At 35.9% G+C, this 20,996-nt stretch overlaps 1 protein-coding gene across 1 annotated transcript in view; it reads right to left on the reverse strand.

The window, feature by feature from the left end:
* Positions 1-20,996, reverse strand: part of USH2A (usherin) — a 396,442-nt gene that overhangs the window by 177,141 nt on the left and 198,305 nt on the right. The window contains exons 32-36 of the mRNA XM_075496427.1: positions 17,507-17,666; positions 16,849-17,020; positions 12,318-12,465; positions 4,669-4,820; positions 431-593 (exon numbers count right to left, since the gene is read on the reverse strand). Coding sequence (XP_075352542.1) covers positions 431-593; positions 4,669-4,820; positions 12,318-12,465; positions 16,849-17,020; positions 17,507-17,666 — 795 coding nt within the window. The remainder of the gene's footprint in view (positions 1-430; positions 594-4,668; positions 4,821-12,317; positions 12,466-16,848; positions 17,021-17,506; positions 17,667-20,996) is intronic.

Genomic DNA, 20,996 nt, shown 5'->3' on the forward strand with positions numbered 1-20,996 from the left:
TAGGTAGCTGGCTGTTTGTAAGCCTTACTTCTTTACCGCAGCTTATATAAATTTCAAATACACCCACAATCAACCATATTATGAACAGCTCTCATGAATGGCTCCCACTTATATAAGCAAACCAACTGAAATTTTGTGAGTATAGCTTCCTTATCTGAGTGAAGGTTGTGAGATAAGACTCCATGTGTATATCTAGAGACTAAATGAGTGCAGAGGACTTATCTTTATTTGCCAATTTATGTGTTTGTACAAATGTAAAGCACCATAAATCAAAGCAGCAGTTCTTAAAGAATAACATTGATAATTCTAAAATAATCAATGGAGTGGCAAAAAAAAGCAGAAAAAATTAGTACTGAAGGAATTTTTTTAAAAAAATTGAAATGGAATATCAATGCTATCATTAGACTTAAAATAAAGGAAAAAAAAATACCTTGATCAGCATAGAAGAGACCAGTGACAAGGACTGTGTAGGTCAATTTTCCATTAGGTTTATTTGGGGCAAGCCATTTTAATTGAACTTCTTTGGACCCATCAACAGTAGCAAATATACCAACTGTTCCCTCGGGGGAAGCTTCCATGGTCCGAGCTTCTACCTGCAAGTTCAACCATGACATCAAGGTTTGTTGCCTTAGTTTAGAGAGACAAAAGAGAAATGCAAAATTTTAAGAAAAGTATTTCTTTAGAAAAAAATGTAACTAACACTGCAGGTGTCCTAATTTTTAAGCATTTTACTTTCCTTTCATGTACATTTGTTTGAAGCTGCCCAGCAACTAACATACTTTATACAGAGACCCCTGTAAGGAACAGGAAGTAAATACCGGAAAAGAATGAAAGATTCATTTCTTGAAAACACCATTGCACCTCATATGCATGAACGATCTCAGCTTAGCATTAGGGGAGGAAGCAGCAACAGAAGACCGCAGATTTTTTAGTTTCTGCATTTTAAAAGACAAGCGTAAGGAACATGTGTTTAAACGCTGTAGTAAATTACTATAGATATTTGACAGGGAAAAAACGTCCTTTGCAGAATATTGGTTGCTCCCTGAATTAACTTCTAATTTCAACTAACAAATTTCAGTTGCAATAAAAAGTAGATCTTTAAGAGAAAACAAAATATGATAAAAGAGATGGAAAATGTAATGAATATGAAAGATTTTTTTAGATAAATAAATAAATACTCATTCAATATTCTAGAAATTTAGTATTTCAATTTCACAACTTGTAGTAAACATTCAGCGCTACAGAACAAAATAATTTGTTATTACGTTATTTATGGCAACAAGTTTGTTTCTCATACATTATTTATTTGGTGTTTTCTAAGGTATAAGATGGTTTCACACCTTTCTAAGTGCCTCTCAGCTGCAAGTTCATGGGAGTGCTAATAAATGCTATATTTAATCTGCCACACCTGCTCTCTCATCAAAATAACCAAACATACTTTCTCTGTCCTTGAAACATGGATGTTTTACTTTTTAGCACGTAAAATGTGGAAAGCTTTTTGTCTATAAGTGCCAGGCTATATCTTTGATGTGCATCAATATCTCTACATGTGCTTCTATATTCATACACTCTATTCTATTTAAAATAGATCAGCAGTTGCAGTAAAGTCAACAGGATAAAGTACATGCTTAAAGATAAACAAATGCTTCACAGATTTATCGGATCACAAAATGGTCCACATTGGATCACAAAGTGCCACATTGATTATTTGGAAATTTCAGTCAAAAACATCCTTATGGAAGAATTTGACTAAACTGTGCTTTCTAAACTAAAATAATTTCCTGTAAAGTTCCGCTGCTAAATGCAGGTACTCCGATCTCACCACATCAGAAACATGGAGAAATGAATACCAACTATTTTTTCTACTGAAGAGGATTAAAATATTCTTAAAACAGTATGAATTTGTAGCAATCTGTACCACATCCTAAACAGCTGTAACAGCTGTATTGTGTCTCTAGCCTTTTCTTTATGACCTGCTATTCTTTGCAGTATAAAAAATATTGAAACACTGTTTAGAATCAGTACCTGTAGTATCCTCTACAGCTACACCTCTGCAGTGTATTGTGAAAATATTTTGTATAAAAAAATGTACATTCTGTATAGAAACATATGGCACAGAAAACCTGTTTCATATTTCTTTTTCTAAACATTACTTTATACACAATTCTGTGATATTTTCAGATGTGTTTATTAATAACTTTATAAAAAAATACTCTGCTATCATATAAGTAACACTAAATCATAGGATAGGAATAATATTATTAGGAAAGCATTGTCATCCATCTAAGTTAAAAAAAAAAGTACTGGGATACGCATAAGCTAAAAACCTGAAATTTAAGTTTAATAGCAGTGGGTTGACATGACTAATATTCAGTGTTGACCATTTCCATTTATTTACAAGATACTTACAAGAGCTAACACATTTCAAAACCAACAGAATTTCAGATCTCCTGAATTCCTCTAAAGAATCTATTAGAGGTTACACTATTTCTTGACAATACATATTTTCATTCCTTTTTAAGCAAGAAAAACCGATTAGGACAGACACAAAAGCAATACCTTGGCTTTACTAGAAAGAGATTAAATTTAGCATTTCTTAATTTACATGTTACCAATTTGCATCACACGTGAAAATAAATCATAGTCACTGAAAAAAAAAAGTTAAACAAAAACTATCTAACCCATTAAAAAGTTATTGAAACACAGTAACTACTAATGCTCTCATAACTGATTAAGATCTTCAGAGCCACTTTCAGAAACATAAGCTGGAGAAATCCCCTATTTAGGATAGTCACATAGCATTCATTCATCTATTAGGGCACATTAAGCACAAGATCAGCAACGAAAATAGCTGGAAGCGTATCAGTTTACTGCTGGGAGATGTTTCCCATACTATTTAGAGTAGAGGCAAAACATAGTTTTTCTTTTCTTTTTTTTTTTTTAAGTGTTGGATTTATTCTGTAATTGATATAAAAATCTTTCAAAAAATCAAATGAAGATGCAGTGGCGTTAACTTCCTGGCGGTACTTAGGTAAGCCTAAATAAAGATGTTGTACTTCAATTCCTGTGATTAGAGATGGATCACTGGCTTTGGAAAACAGTTTGCTTACTGATCATGGGATGCAGATGAGTATTAGCTACAGCGACCTCTACTTTGAAATATTTCAAAAGTCAAGTTACGAGTCTGCAGTTCAGTGGAGATGTGAAAAAAGGCTACTAAAAATATTTTTTTAAACACTAACTACTGCCATTCTGTTCTGTCCTTTTGATGCCTACTTGATAAGAGTACTTGACAGAAGTACTGAAAACATACATATTTCATCTGTATGCAAAGTCTGGTAACAACTTGTCTTAAACATCGCTACTAACACAACGGATTAGGTTATTGCACATCGAATACCTTAAAACAAGGTTTGCTTTTGGGGTATATGTGAGGCTGTAAAAAATGTACAAGAAAAACTGGCAAAAAGCCATTCAAGCTTTTAAGAGTAAATATCCTTCAAAGTAGAGCAAGCTATAAAATGTTTAATGGTTATAAAGTCTAGTCTTCTTCTACAGATAGACGATGTTACCAGCATTTGAAAGAAAGCAATCTTGCAAGGAATATTGGCAATGTGACTAATGAATTATATCATAAAAATAAAACCTGGACGGTCTTTCCAGAGCACAATATAGTGATATTATAAATTATAATGGAAAAATAAAAACAACAACATGAAAAATTCACAAATCTTCCTTTTGTTCTTTTGTCTTCCTTTTCATGTTAGCAAAATTAAAAGTGCACACATAAAGCTGAATTAAACAAAAAATTAAATCTCAGAATTAACACAGGTTTCTTTCTCAGTTATGCTTGAAAACAAAACCAAGCATAGTAGATAGTATTCTAGTTACAGTACTATGGTAACTGGAACTACAGTACAGTACTACAGTACTGGATAGTATTCCTGGTACTATCCTGGTACTGGATAGTATACTGGTACAGTACTACAGTACTGGATAGTATTCCAGTTACAGTACTATCAGCTACAGTACTATGAAATCATACTGGATTTATCAGTTCAGCTATATGTCTAAAAAACTTTAGCAAAATAAAAAAGCCTCAGAAGGCTTGTTTTTCACATGTCAAATTTAATATTCCTGTATTCTCAAATCCTGAAAAAATGGGGTGTTGTACAAGACTGTTAAATTATGTCCAGTATAATATTTTGATCACATACTTGCATTCAAAAGATATTTACTAATCACCATATTTTCCTTGCTCCTGTTGCCACTTCTGGCTTCTGCAATTCTCAAATTAACTTCAGTCCTTTCAGTCAGGCAGCTAGAAATTTGCTCATTACTGGAACAGTAACTCTTTCTTTATATACGTCCTTATAAATCTGGCTAAAGCACATCTGCACCTTTCAAACATATTAACTCTATTTAATTTCAATAATGTGTGTTTCAGCCTCAAATGTTGCCTTTCTTCACTGTACCTACGTTCTACTTTGGAACAGTGCCTAACAATGACCTATCAAATCTTTAGCAGCTCTTAAACAGGATTTTTTTTAAATGTCACATTTTGCCAGATGGGTTAGTACTGACCAGAGTGAATCATCACCATTTACTCTGATATTCACTGCCATCTGACATTTATTACACTCCCAGAATGCAAATTAAGGTACTCACCAATGGACCCAAAGCACAACCTTTTGCAGTACATGCCTGGACTCTGAAGGAATGCAGACTCCAAGGAGCAAGTCCATAAGCATAACAACTTAGCTGTGATGAATTTTGCAGCAGAACACCATCCATATACAATCCATAGCTAGTAATAACACCTATAAAACAATGTGATAGCACTCAATATCTAAAGAGCTACAGAGGTTAGAAGAAAAGTAATGCTACAGACATTAGGGTGGTAGTAGTAGTATTTCGAACAGTTTACAGTTAAGCAGGTAAGTGTTTAGCAGGACTGCGTATGCAACACTTAGAAGAAACACACTCTCCCATCTTTAACTGTTGAAAACCTCGCAAGTGGATTGCATCTTCTGAAAACAATTACACTGTTCCAAAGATTACCTCTTAACAAAGATTACCTCTTGTTTCTGAATAGCAGCTAACATCACCTTGGAATCAGGAAAACTGAGGCAATTCTCTTTCACAGCCTACTCTGCATATGGCTATCGAAACAAGAACTGGAAAGGCACACAAAACCGTCTCACATCTTAACAGCTTTAGACTTAGAAAAAAAATAGTGATCTATAATATAATTGAAAGAGTTGAAGGACAGCTCAGGCCAGTGCTATAACTACAATAAGTTGGTAACAATTTTGTCACACAAAACACCTTATTGATACTCATTCTTGTTGATAATTATCTCAGATTTTCTGCATTTTGCCAACAAACTAGATACTTCATTAATTAGGGTTTGGGGTTTTTTTGGAAAAGAGTTGTACCAACTTTTCGAAACAAAACCACAAAATACTATGGATTGCTATTTCCTTCTCAGTATGCTGTAGAAAAAGTCCTGAAGTAAACTATTCCTTGTCTATTCAATGTAAAGAAAGAAAACATATTTGCAAACTCAAAATGAACATTAGCAACACTTTTAGACGGAGGAGAGAATGTTCCTTCTGGTATAATTGGCTAATACTAACTCTAAAATTGCAGGTGATTGTTTATCTCATTTATAAGGAAATCTAAATCTCTGTTCTTCCAAAGGTGCATGATAGGATAGCATGAATCCTGTACAGACTATACATACACAGTGTTTTGAATTTAATGAACTAAAGACTGAATTTTACAGATTTGCTTAGACTTTGGAAGTTGAGCTTGCAAAGGAATCCTTTTTCTCAAGGCTGTTCCTCCACCTTTCTCACTTCTGAATATTCTCATTTTTTAAAAGCTATTTCAGTGTGAAATCTTAAGGCTGATAAATGCAAAGCTATAGGATTCATTAGAAGTGAGTTCAGTTCAGAGGATGCCTTCTAATGTTCCCATTATAGAAAACATCTTCATATTGTAAAAATATAGCTCAGTTCATCTCTCCTTCCCTTAAAACTGAATTGTTTGAAACTACATTGAGGAAGATTCTGTTTGAAATTGAGAAAAGGTTTTCCCCTCTACTGAATGGAGAAATGCTTTGTAAATAAAAGTGTATACACAACTGTTTCAGCTGAGCTTTGAAGAGTTATACTTCAAAAGATTTATATGCTAAAGCAATGCACAGCTGAGTATGGTGAAGTGATTCACAGACTCCTCGATTCTTTTCTCTTCTAGAAAAGCAGGGACTAAACTCAAGTCAGACAGCAGAGATGTCTGTGGGAGGAAGTCCTGGTAAATCTCACCCCATCAATCCTACACATTTGACAGGCTTCCTAAAGCAAAAATCCCTTGGGGTTCCATGTCTAGTTGCTTGTAAAGCAAGGGCATTAATGGTTGATATTTGCCTTACATTAAATAAACATATATATACATAAAAATATCTTTATCTGGGAGAAAAAATGCGAACATTGGCATTAAGGATGTGGTTTTACAGGGAAAAAAACAACACTGAAGTACTTTAAGTACCTATACCAGTAGCACTAACCCTTTAAAGTAATGGACAAATCATTATTAATTCCTTTGATATTTATGGTAACAACATGAATCATAATGACATCATTTGCTATTAATGTGGGTGTCATATGTACCTCTATGGGATTCCCACTGTAACTCAGTATTAATTAACTGGACCATTATTTTAAAGTGTTCCTAAAACCACAGCACTATGCAGCATCTACGCTCTGAGGGGCAGCTTGCTGGTCAGCACTGTGAGCTTTTGTTAGTCCTCCCAGTACTGTCAGAAAACGGTGATCGCTAATAAGCGGATCCATTATCTCTTGATTTTACTTCTGCCTTTGCCTTATGAGACTCTGATAGAGAATGAAAAGAAAGAAAAAAAGTACATTTCAGAACAAAAGGGCTAGTAGTCTGACTTTGAGATGTGAAGCCATTTTTCTAAATTAGGCAATAATTCTTTTTGGCCAGGGTTAAATAACTTAGCCTCTCTATTTCACCAGTATATGTTTCCAAAGCATTCTGAGAAAAAGTTCAAAGTCAGCCCAAAGTTTACGTACTTCTCAAGACTTGCTAGATATTCCTGAAGTTTACCATCCATGAAATATTGAAGAGTATAGTACATTTTGTGATTTACAAGGCTTCATGAGCAACACATGGTCACCATGAAAAAATGCAGTTTCTTCATAATTATTAAGTCTAGGTAGCTAGATTAAATCTCGGTTTCACTGAAGACAAAATCTCCACTGACTATAGTACAATTATGTTTCACTTTTGAAAAGAAATCCAACAATGCAAATTAAGCTGAAACTGAAGAAAGCTACACACTCTTCCCTTTTTCTTCCTCCTCTCTGCTCCCTGTGTAAGGCCATATAATCTGTCAATGGTATTCCAGACATTAAATATGAAAGGAGGTTTTGAATCTAAAGTGCTACAAGCACTTTACTCTTAATGTACAATCTGGAGGTCAAATCTGAAGCAAACGTACTTTTACCTACATCGGTTTCAACGACTACAAACACAAGTCATCTCTCACAAGCACAAGGATTTGCAGGAACAAGTACTGGATTAGTTCACTGAATAATTTTATAAATCAGTTTTTACCATACCTAATATTTCCTATACAAATTCCATATAGCCTTGGAAGATACAGTCCAGATCAAGACTTGATTTTATCTATGACCTTTATACAAGTAAAGTGAAGTTTCTGAGAAGTGACCATCTAAGGAAAATTTTCAATGGTGAAAAGACATAAGGTCACTTTTTTATGTGAATGGATTTTAAAAGAGCAGACCTCAAACTATATGGCAAGACTATAATGGATATGTTCTGAAGAATATATAATTCTTTATTGAGGCCACTAGAATAGTGAAGGCTCAAAACAGAATATCTGATGCCACATGTCATTTCACAAGCCTCTCCATATCTTGCCCTCAACTAAATAGTCAATATTGCTTACATTACACTATCTACATGTGTGGTATGTATGTGATAGAAATAGAGGAGGGTTCTGCTGTAAAGTGGCATACCTCTGGGCCATGTCCAATCAACCACTTTATTGTTGGTTTGAAAATAAGACAAAAGAAAATGTGCATATTACAAATACATTCAGCATATCATCTTCCAAATGTCTTTTTTCTACACCTGGTACATAAATTACATTTCTGAAGCAACTTTCAACAAAGAATTAGGTGTATCGTTTCCCATCTTCTATGAAATGAAAACTTTTCACAAAATAATGTAAATTGGCCTTAAATTCAACCAAAAACGGAGCCCAGAAATTCAATATCCATGTTGGGATAACATTAGCGTTTGACGTCTAGATGGTCCCTTATCTCAAAGCTTGACTCCCCCCCCATTGTGCCACCTTTATGAAGAAGCCGAGTAGCCTTAAATCCTATTTGCCACCTTTGGCCTCAAGGGTAACATATTAATCCCTCTTAACTTTTTCTAATTGGTGGCAAGCAGCTGGACTCCATATACATCAATAGAGCATAGTAAAGTCTATGCTGTCCAAACCCCAGTCAGCCTGCACACCCATTCAACATCATAAGCTTCCTCAGCCCATGGAAATAAACAGTAACTTCTGTCATATAGTATCAGAAGAAAGGGAGAGGGAGATAAAGGCATGGCCCCAGAGATCTACTAAGGAGATGACAATTTATGATATGCAAATCTTTGCAATTCTGAGGTTTCCACCTGAAACGAGGCCAAGTTCAGTAATTTCAAAAAGCACTACTTACTCCTAGTAGACTGAAACTCACCAAGTTTGAACCAATTAAGTCAAAAGTGGGAAACAGTTTCTATCTTTTTGCAAAAAAAGAGCTATGTTAGAACTTCTGACTATGAGAATATACCAGTAAAATGCTGAAGTGAGAAAATTTAAAGGAAAGTTCCTTCTGCTGGTCTTTCTCTTATATCAGTCTTCTCAACTATGATATTTTTCAGCCTCCTATATGGTTTTAAAATACTGACACGGAGAGCAATTATAAATGATGTGGCCAATAGGCAGCCCAAAAGATATCCTAAGAATGAACAAAACAAAGTCACTGAACAATGCAAGCTTTCCTGATTAAGCAGTTGCTCAGTGAAAAGTTTTAGAGCTTTTTTGTTTTTTTTTTTTTTTTTTTAATTCTTCTTATGAAATAAGGAAAGGGATGGAAATAGGAAACTGGAAAGAAAGAAATAGGACAATGGGAAAACGCGTTATTAGTTATATGACCTTTTTGAAACTCCCAAAAAAGTGAGGGAGAAAAAAGAAGAGAAATGAGAGAAAATTTGCATATCCCTTCTTGACCACTGTGCAAGTGTGAGCATGCTATGGTGAAAAAACAAAGTTCCTTCTCCCCTAATGCCTTTCTAGCTGCCAAATGCTCATGAGATAGCAATTCTTCCACTCCTAACCACTCAGCAAGAGCTCGCAGATGAAAAGCAGCAGCCTTTCCCTGCAAGGCAGGACAGCGGCAGCTGACTTCGCTGAATCCCTTCCATCAGTTCTGACCCTAAGAAAAACCCTCTAACAGCAACATGCATGGTATGCAAAAAAATATGGTATCATCAAAAAATAACAGTACCAAGGGAAGAATACTCTATGGGCTTCACATAGTGAGAAGATGTGAAAATACCAGAGAATATTTTTAAAGGGGAGAAACACACCCAGTGGCCTACATAGGGTACATTTGGGATTACAGAGGAGTAGGCTATATGGCAAATTTGGTAATTACCTAAATGCATTGTTCAAAACTCCAATATAGAGGTGAACAGTGTTGTTATCGAGGCTGTTGAAACCTCCAGTTTCCATGGAAGAAGGGACAAGGGACAGAAGAATATAATTTCTTTTATAAAGCTCCCCTGATCCTTATTACATCTGTTGCTCATCCAGTTCAGACTCACAGCTTTCCTAAGAAGCTATTTATTTTATTTCATAGAGTCATTTAGGTTGGAAAGGACCTTTAAGATCATCAAGTCCAACTGTAAACGTAACACTGCCAGGTCCACCACTAAACCATGTCCCTAAGCACCACATCTACACGTCTTTTAAATACCTACAGGGATGGTGACTCAACCACTTCCCTGGGCAGCCAGTTCCAATCTTGAAAACCCTTTCAGTAAAGAAATTTTTCCTAATATCCAATCTAAACCTCCCCTGACACAACTTGAGGCCATTTCCTCTCGTTCTATTGCTTGTTACTTGGGAGAAGAGACCGACCCCCACCTCGCTACAACCTCCTTTCAGGTAGTTGTAGAGAGCAATAAGGTCTCCCCTCAGCCTCCTTTTCTCCAGGCTAAACAACCCCAGTTCTCTCAGCCGCTCCTCACCAGACTTCTGCTCCAGACCCTTCACCAGCTTCGTTGCCCTTCTCTGGACATGCTCCAGCACCTCAATGTCTCTCTTGTAGTGAGGGGCCTAAAACTGAACACAGTATTCGAGGTGCGGCCTCACCAGTGCCGAGTACAGGGGCAGGATCACTTCCCTAGTCCTGCTGGCCACACTATTTCTGATACAAGCCAGGATGCTATTGGCCTTCTTGGCCACCTGGGCACACTGCTGGCTCATATTCAGCTGCCTATCAACCAACACCTCCAGGACCTTTTCTGCCGGGCAGCTTTCCAGCCACTCTTCCCCAAGCCTGTAGCGTTGCATGGGGTTGTTGTGACCCAAGTGCAGGACCTTGCACTTGGCCTTGTTGAACCTCATACAACTGGCCTCGGCCCATCGATCCAGCCTGTCCAGGTCCCTCTGCAGAGCCTTCCTCCCCTCAAGCAGATCAACACTCCTGCTCAACTTGGTGTCATCTGCAAACTTGAGGGTGCACTAACATCCTCAGTTGTTTCCTAACAACCTATTTATTGTATTTAAAAGGAGAGCCAAGCTGTACATAGTAAATGCTGTATTAACAGCAAGATACAACATGCAAATTTAGTCATGTATTCCCAACTTTTAGTTGTTTTAAAGGAGGCTTGTGGAAATTTATTTATCAAGCTATAAGTCTTTATTCTGTGCTGTTGATATGCATATATAAATATATGTGTATATATATATTTTATATTTATTTGATTAGTTAAATCACTCTCTAACTATTTGGATTTTCTCCCACAATGCAAGGATAACAGGATCAGGTCCTGACATGAATTATTACATGTAAAAAAATGCCCATTTCATTGAAAATTATTCAGAATTTAGCCACTAAGCCACTTACATGGCCTTCCTGCCTTCCTTCCCCCCCCCATCCCTTCCCTCCCCCCTTTTTCCTTCCTCCTTGCCTTCCTCTAAGCCTTTGCCACATATGCTGATGGGATTTTAGAAACAGGGTTAGAGGGTTTCTAAGGGGCTAGGAGGGAAAATTTTCCAATGTGACTCCCATACAAAGAACCATAAATTATCAAATACATTATTTAACAGCAGATGACATACTCTTATTTCTTTCTAAAAGTAATGTAAGACCTTACAGAATATTATATATACACGTAGCTTTACAATCACCAATTTTTGGGGAATCATTTAAAGTGCCTTGTAGTGAAACTGTACAAGTAGGATGTGCTCTACCACAATTGAAAGCGGGGAAAAACTTGCAGGGCAAAAATGAAATTCATGTGAAACAACTGTGAGAAATAATTGATATATATCAATATGATAAGCCAATGAAGAAAAAGGTTTCTGTTGCTTTAAACTCAGTGATTTCTGCATAGCTTCCTCTGCTGTAATTTAAACTGTTACATGCATGATAATAAAATAAAGGTGAATTCCAAGGCCATATTACACTGTGCAATACCATTAGAAATGTAAAATTTGTCCAAAAGTTTTAGACATGGATATTTCGCAATGGAAAACATTTCTAAACAAAAGAAAGTATATTATTTAACTTCCACAGCCATGGAAATGTACACCTTCAAGATGACTACGTAGAACACAAATCTAATGATTATTACATATCAATTAATGTAAAAGAAATTAATGTTTCATTGGCGGGTGAAATGAATACCCTAGACTGATACTCTCCAAGAATGCCTATTCCTCAGCTCAGTTGTCCTGGAAAACATTAAACAATGAGATGCAGTACACAAGAACTATCAAAAGGGAGCACTTTTGAGCCACTGAAACTGTACGATAGCCTGAAAACCACAATCTCCTAGCTGCAGACAATGATACTATCTCAGGTATTTTATGTGCTAAAATGATCATTAAAAATTAAGCACCACATATAAGCTGCCATTTAGAATATTAATTTACCTTTACTAATCATCTTTTTAACTTGAGGCTAAAAGAGTTCACTTACCATTCGGATACTCAGGCTTAGTCCATGAGATGTTAAAGGAGTCAGATGAATATGACTGGGCTTTTGGAGCAGGAACACCTTCTGGTGTACTCTCATCTGTTATAGCTGTGCTAGCTTCGCTTATTGAACATCCACCTCCAGTGCAAGCCTTAAAATCAATCAAAACAAAGAAACATATTTCAATGTAATAGCAATAATTTTAGCAATGATTTTTTGTAAAGTTTTATAATTTTTACATATCTAAACCTAGTAAGTCTGTGCTTTTCATAGAAGATACTTTTCTTAGCATACATTTGTTTACCTCTTCTTAAATAACACAATGTGTTACTCACGATACTTGGCTTTTAGGTATAATACAGCTAAAACATTATACTAGTGTTTGACTTGCAGCATTTTGCATTTGACTGTGAGTCATAATCACAATTAGATTTCCACTGCTTTTGCAGCCACAGTTAAAGAAAATTACAGTACCATATATATCATTTACAGTGCAAAACTCTTCTGGAATTGACTGAAAAGCTCTCACAAGTTCCAGACACAGAACATACTGACCAACTTGCAATGCACTTAAAAAATTATCTCGATGAATAGTCACTGAGAAAAAAATGCCATTCAGACAGTCCTGCACTTCATGACAGCACACAGAGTGGTGTGCAGATGCAATTAAAATAGTGAAAAACCACTCTATTATAAATCAATATGTAACAGTTATTATTACATGTTTATGGATAACAAACTCAAATCATTTGTATTTCAGTTACCAGAAAAGACTGATTACACGATTTTTACATTTTGCTTAATTATGAAACAATACAACGTGCAAGAAAATGTGCATATCGCCTCATGTAACAGGCTTTTAAAGTCTTACATGCACAAACATAAGACTACACAGCTATGGTCCTTATGTGTGCTGGTTTTCCAATTACTCGCACTAAGATCAATGACAAGAGACAGGAGTTCCTAGAGAAGTTTAAAAAATATACAAGAATATATAAACTCTGTACTGGATTTAAAGATTTTTGGTTTAGTTTATTGTTTATTTTTAATTTTATTGGTTAGCAATAAAATAAATCAAAACCTGAATTCAACAAAGATTCAGACATACTCTTAATTAAAACTTATGGGATCACCTCTGTTTTAAGGAGTTGCCCGTGTGCTGAAGTGGACAAGTCCCCCACTCTGGATCATCAGCACACAAAGGAAAAATAACCTTGTTGTTCAGATCTCCAGGAACAAAATGTTTCTCTCAATCTACTATATTTTATTTGAAAGGATTAGCTTCAATTTCCCATTTCCCAGTGTGTTTCAAATCAGAGAGGCGTCAACATATTTCCTACCCCGCTCCAAAAATGTATACCAGCCCCATGGGTAAAAATAAGAACTTTTATACACCAAGATTGTTTTGATTTCACTGGAAATTACACTCCCAACAAAACTACACAATGACTCCCTGTGTTCAGTCTGGGCTATCAAATAAAGATGAAAGAATGCAATCTCAGGTTTGGGAACATCCGAAAATGGCATTTACTTTAAGCATGATAGTGTTTAAAAAAAAAAAAAGTCAGCTTAGACGGATGCTCGGATAACTGTTAGCATTTTGATAAGGAAAATATTTAAGAACATCATCCTTCCAGCAAAGCAGACTATTCCTCAAATGATTTCGCTTCTACTGGCTTCATGAAGAAGCCAAAAAGACCAGCTCTGGAAGACCTCTTCCTCATACATTCCTTACTGTCTTGCTAAACAAGTTCCACGGAGTCTTCCTCAGCATTGGAGGGCTTTTCCATTCAAGGGCTCGGTAACAGCAGCCTTCCCATCCATTTATTTCTTGAATTTCATGAAGCTCAATTTTTGTACCTCTGAAACTTGCTGGCGTATTAAGTTGCTGATTCTTCTAATGAAAAGCAGTAAAAGAAAGCTCATCTGTATTTTGAATAGCGAGATTTTAGATTAGTGCATCCAAATGGACTGGACATTGCTTGGGACGCTGGCAATCACATCCAGTGATGCTCAAAGCCATGATATCCTACACTCAGATCGAGCCCCGTTGTGCCATTCTGAACTTCACTGAGAAACAGATTTGAGGTGAAATTTGCAAAAATACCAAAGTGTCTAGAGAGCCAAGGGACAGATACAAACCACGTAACAAGACACCACACAGTGATCCTCCAGCTAGCGCCTGAGCTAGCTTACCCAGACAACACAGCCGTGAGGAGATACTAGCTTAACACTTAAATCACAAAAGCACTCAAGTCATATAAAGGGGTGTGCCAGCCCAGCTACTAAATGCAGCCTTTCAGCTTTTCATTTGCTTTCAGATTGGCCTGGCTCACACCCATCCAGCTTAGAGCACAAACGGAGCAAAAGCAAGTTCCTTTGCTCTAATCCATAGAGACATGACCTTAAGACTTCTCAGCTGACTTTTGGAAAGAAGCATTAGATTTGCTTATAAAAGCTGTTGCACTCATTTACGAATACAATTGCTACCTATTAAATGGCAGTAATCAATTGTGAAAATTGGTAACAGCAAAGATAAGTATTTTGTTAACTTTATTTCATATACTTATATTAACCTTGTCATACAAAAGTTAAAGGAAGCAGCCTGTGAGGTGCTGAAAGTTCTGCTGATGAGGATCCTCACTCCTGTGTTCAAAGCTGCAACTTTTGATAACTCAACTTCCAATTTCCCACATAAACCAAAACCAGTTTTTGCATGGATTCAAAACAAAATTAATATTACCTGTGAAATAAGGAAGGGAAAAAGGTTCTAGCTGGTAGAAATATTTCATTCTAACCAAAAAACCAGGAAGCATTTAATTAAGTGTTGAAGGTATGCTATTGTTGTTTTTACTTTAAAAGTTTTACTGAAATTCAGATTAAATTATGTGTGAAACACTAAATATTTCAATTGCTTTCCAGGTGTGTGTGTTTGATTTGGTTTTGTGGGGGTTTTGGTTTTTTTTTTCATCAAGTATAACATTTGGCCACGTTTAAGCTTCATAACTTGTAAATCTCTAATATTACATTCTTCTCAAACTAGTCTGACAAGTTCTAAATACAATGGGTTCAAATGTTTTAAGAAAGCTATCACCTCAAAGATATTGGGCATTTCATGGACTTTTAGACTTGCCATTTTCAAAGCTGCAAGGACATTTAGATCTTCTAACCTGCCTATCACAGACCACTGCATTTTATCCAGGTAAATCTGGTTATCTTCATCACCAGAAGAAATGACCTTTTCTTACTTTCTGGTTACCACTGATACAATGCAAATACTAAAAAAAAAAAAAAAAAAATTAAAAAAAAAAATCAAAGGTTCCTAAAAATGTATTCAGTAACTTCTAGAAAAGCTGTACACATTAATGAAGTAAAAACAAAGTCCACACAACACCTCTTTGTTTTAACCACACCCAAGGCAGAGCCACCAAAAGAAGCAGTCCCAGTTGCTCTCCAGATCCTAGCTGTTAATTCTCCCCTGATCCTCTCTCCTTGTGCCCCCCGTGCACAGGAGCTGGGCAGGAGCAGAGAAGAGCTGTGGCACAGTGAAGGACAGCACAAATTCTTTTGGTAGTCCCACTTGCTTATAACGGCATAAAATGCTTGTTGAAGTACTGCCTTAGTTTTGGACATGGTGCTATTTTATATGCTATACAATTTACTGTGCTGAAATGTCTAGGCACAAATGAATTAATTTCAACATGAATCTAAGCTTTAATTAGACTGAATATCCTTGGTTTTTCAAGTTCAAGTCAAATCCTTATCATTACCTGAAGGTAGTTTATTTTTTGTGGTATAATATTTAGAACATTCAAGAGCATGTTAAGAAAAAATGCATGCATACCCAGTCTACATAAATGTAAATTTATTCATAATCAAGAGCAGAATATTTTCCTATGGCATTTATCAAAGCAAATATCCTTATATAGGTATTGTTATAAAATGAACAGCGTGCTTAAAACAAGGGACAATCCCATGCTTTTATGCACATATTTTCAGGTTTGTTAGTGAGCTGAAGCTGTTTTATTTCATCACAAAATAAAACCAATGATAAAGAAATGCAATGAAAACACCAAGGTCTTTTAAAATGTTTTCAGTAAACAAACTGGTACTTTACACTGAACTCTTTTCCTCTCTGCTGTTTCTTTCTACATACAGATTTTATGAAGAAAGAGCAAATTATCATGGTACAAAATATGAAAGGCTAACATTTTCAAATACATTCAATATTTTCTCCTAAGTTGGGGGCAGGAGACATTCTTATAAGTCTTTCATATATTTCTGGTTAATTCTCTATTTAGTTATCATCCAACTTATCCTTGAAGAATATCTGTATTTAAATTACGTACACATTTTCTGAGGGCCTGTTTTGAAACACAACACCTAGTGTTGTTCAGGATGGCTCACCCACCTTAGTTTCCAAAAGAGGAGGTTAAACAAAGTGGACTCAGGAACCATTAAGTATTTAAGATGTTAACAAAATCAGAATCATTTTCACCATTTTACACCTCTATTACACATCTTTAAAACTTACAGCTAGTTTTATGAGGTATTCAGTACCCGGGAAAAGCTGCTGAATAGTAGCATCCAGAAAAAGTTCTGTGCTGTTATAGATTACATTCCACTTTGTAAAATTCTGCTCATTGTTGGCAATATAAATTATATAGCGATCTAGGATTCCATTTACTTCTACTGGTTCTTTCCATCTGCAAATAAAAGCAAAATATGATTAAGACCAGCAAAGATTCAGACCATAATGAAAAATGTAAGGCTTTGTTTACGGGACTTTGTGAGATTTATTTCAAGAATTTGAAAACATAGTTTTGCAACCATAAAAATAAATCTAAGGCACACCTCTAACGCAGTATTTGTATTCAATAGATAAATGATTACAGTAACACACAAAGCAGGGGCTACAAAACGGGCATATCACCAGAACATTTCCTGCACTGAAGTTTGCAGAGGCTATGCCCATATGTAGGTTATACTGATTGCGTAAAGACAAAATGGAAATTAAGTTGGCAAGTGATAATCAGAAGGTTCACAGAACCACTAAACTAATCACTTCTATGCATTTAATCATAATAAATTTAATTTTATGTCACAAACCCTTCCCCTGATTGAACTCACTGGAATTCTTGAATAAACTGATGCACTATTGTGTTGTCAGGAGAGAAGAAATCCTTACTTACTGTACATATATCGTTCTAGAATCCAAAACCGTCAGGACTGGGGCATCTACGTGAGATGGTGGCAGCTGTGCTGTAAACAAGGTGACCTGGGAACTGTTTGTACAGCCAGCAAGCGTGCATGCAGTGAGCAGAAACTGGTGTGGCGTAAAAACTGCTAAATCTAGGGCAAAATAGGAATATGGTTTGGTTGAGAGGACCCCACTGTACAGTACATTTACACTAGAACATATACCACCCAAACAAAACAAAGATGTTAGCATCTTAGGTGCTACATACTATATCAATTTGCTACAGTGGCAAATGAACACCTTTAAGATGATTAAATCAAATCAAATTAATGGAAAACCAAGTACAGGTTCATTAACACAGCCAGATTATATTTTTTTTAAAAATGTGCAGTATGATACATGAACATCAAGCATTGATACATGCAACGATTCACTCAATGCAGATTTCACTATAAGCATGAACACAAAGGAAGCTCATTGTTGCCACCACTCATACTGGTCTGTTCTCTCTTTGCTGTTTGTCTTCAGCTGCATGAACACCAAACATTTGTAAAATATATTTCAGTAAAGACGACCTGTCTAATGCTATAGCAAAACAACTGTTAAATGGTTATTTATTATGAAGCTATCTTGAGTTTCAATTACTGCAGAAAATAGTGAATAAAATGTAGCATCTTTGCTGAATAAATATTCTAAAAGATCTTTAGCTTCATATATTCTTCCCTACACTAATAAAGGAATGTTTGTCAGAAAAATTATAGTAGAAAAGTAATGGAGACATAATTTTCTAATCTTTTTCATTTTTTCATTAAAATACAAGTCACAGATTTTAATGAGCAAATCCTTTAAGAAGGAATTTACAATTGAGGTTTTGGCAACAGTATAAGGTATACTAGTAAAATGCATATGTTATAGATACACATTTTTAGTATGCCAGAAAAGTTCTGGGTTTTTGCAAGACATAACAAATGCTAGTGTTTTCAGAGCCAAATAGTATCAAACTGTGATTTTGTACAAAAATATTTGTGAGCACAAATTAAAAAATTGCAACTGGATGACAAAGACATCACTAAAGCAGAAATGTTGTAGACCCAACTTCTTTCTCATTAGTTTTCCCCTCATATAATGTCTTCAATCCCTGCTGCAATAGAATTCCTTCTGATTTAGTCCGCTCTGTGTGAGGAGAGAATGAACTCGTGCATTTTTATTGAAAACACTGTATCACTCAGTGGTATTGTTCTGTGGAGCACATGGCAAAGTGTGAGTTAAAGAAAAAAATGCTGTCACTAAAAAAAAAATCATCAAGTGAATGCCTGTAACACAGCGACATGTTTAATCAACATAATGGGGCTGATTCTACCAGGGTTAAGCAGTGCTTATGTGGGTGAGAGGGGGAAAGCACACTCCGGAGCAGGTGCTCAAGCTGGCTCCACAAGCAAAGTAAACTCCACATACTGCACCAACTGTATTGCCCTCATTAGTGTACACCTTCCTGGATCCCTGGTTCCTTGCAGCTGCCATCAGAGAAGCCACAAAAAGTACAGATGGAGATGGAAGTCTGTGAGACAAGTATCAGATACTCCATGTTCTGGGTGGGCAAACAAGTGACCAGAAGGATTTTACTTTTAGCAATCCTAAAATGAAGAGTGGAAAGCAATGCAGGGCACCTATTTAATTCATATCCTTGTAAACATTGAATACACATTCTTCTCTCTAAGTTGAAACTGTATTGTGGGGCTTCACTTAGCAGAGTGAATATAACACAAGGGAAGGGAGAAGAGAAAAAGAAAAAGTGGATTTCTCCTTTTCCATTTGTTTATGGCAGATCACTGTTTTCCTTGTACAGAGATTTGGGATGGGGTTTGGGAGGCGGGGTGGAGGGGTATTTTTGTCTCCTTTAAGGAAAATTCCTCATCAAGGAACTGTTTTTTTTTAAAAAGGTAGCTTGTGCTGAAACCCTGATTTGATGCATACTGTAGCTGATGAGACTACTTGCATGCATAAGAGTTTTTGGATATACCTAGTTAAATTTGAAGAGGGAGGAACTTCAGCAAGGATAAAGAGAATGGAAGATGGAAAAATGTTTTATTTCCCTCCCTGAAAAAAACAAGCGACTGTAAGTTACTATATGAGTCTCAGTGCCTGGAATGGAAAAAGCAAAAAGACAAGACAGGGAAACATGCAAAGTTTAAAAGAACAGGTACACCAAGGAATGGAAACACAGGACATATGAGCAGCAAGATCCTTTAGGATCAACTGATAAGCATACTGAGAGGGGAGGGAAGGAGAGGAGAGGTTAAAAAAAAAGAGTAGAAAGATAAAATATGGAAAAAAGCAACATGTCACCAGGATCAAAGGAAATCTTTATTCCTCATCCTGATTTAATAATGCCAATGTATTTTGACTAATAAATGCCAAATAGAAAGTTTCAATGGAATCGGAAAGATTTTGGTGGGATAAAGGCTAAATAAAAAAATGACATCAGTGGGAGTAGGAGAAGAAAATACAGAAATTAGAGACTTAGGAATGTCAGTCCAAGCATGAGCTTTGCAGTCAATGAAAATCTCTCCACAGACTTCATCAAGGTTTGGATGAGCCTGCAAATATAGCATAGGTAGTATTTCTAAAAGGTTAGAACCAGAAACTGACAAGCTGAACAATAAAAATCATATTACATCATAATTGATGCAATTATTTGTCACAATCTGATTTGGCAGATATTTTCCTATTTAAAGTTCAAAGTGATTCATAATGGATCAATGGCTTCAAACAACTACAGATACAAACATGAATCTGAATGAGGAGGGAGGAGGCTCTGAAAACTACAAAGCCACTGTTTGTCAAGGTCCTCTAGCAACAATGCCTTGTTTTCCATTTGCTTGATTGCGTGATTTGCATAAGATCAAATGTAGGCAACTGTGGACACGAAAAACAGATCGTTCTCAAACACATTAGAAATGGATCCACAAGCATTATCCAGAAATGCATTACAAGAAAATGCAGCCCAGTGCATGGAAAACTCAGTGATTAATGTCAAACAAACTATAATTTACAATATAGGGCATGAATTATATGTTATTTTACAATTGATTTCATGCTGTTGCTGGAAGAATTTCATTGATCTCAATTTACAAAATGAACCCTATAAGCAGACAATTATTTTCTTTTTAATTCGCAGCAAAAACTGAAATTGTTTTCTTACACATTTGCTTCATCAGGTTATATTCCTATGTGTTCCACAATTCCAGTCCCCTTTAAAATAATATCAAATGCTTCTTATTGCAATTTTCCAATAATTACTCTCTTAAATCACTTATTTCTTACCAAAACAAAGCTAAACTTAAAAATTATAGAGGTTTACCAAGAAAAACCTAAATTCAGGATTTGGTCTTGTACTAGTTTCTGGACTCAGAAGGGCAAAGAGCACCAAAGGGCAAAGAAAAAGCGGACTTTCTTGGAGGTACAGGATTCCCTCAAATCAC

The sequence above is a fragment of the Mycteria americana genome, chromosome 3 (assembly GCF_035582795.1).
Source record: "Mycteria americana isolate JAX WOST 10 ecotype Jacksonville Zoo and Gardens chromosome 3, USCA_MyAme_1.0, whole genome shotgun sequence".
In the NCBI taxonomy this organism is placed as follows: domain Eukaryota; kingdom Metazoa; phylum Chordata; class Aves; order Ciconiiformes; family Ciconiidae; genus Mycteria; species Mycteria americana.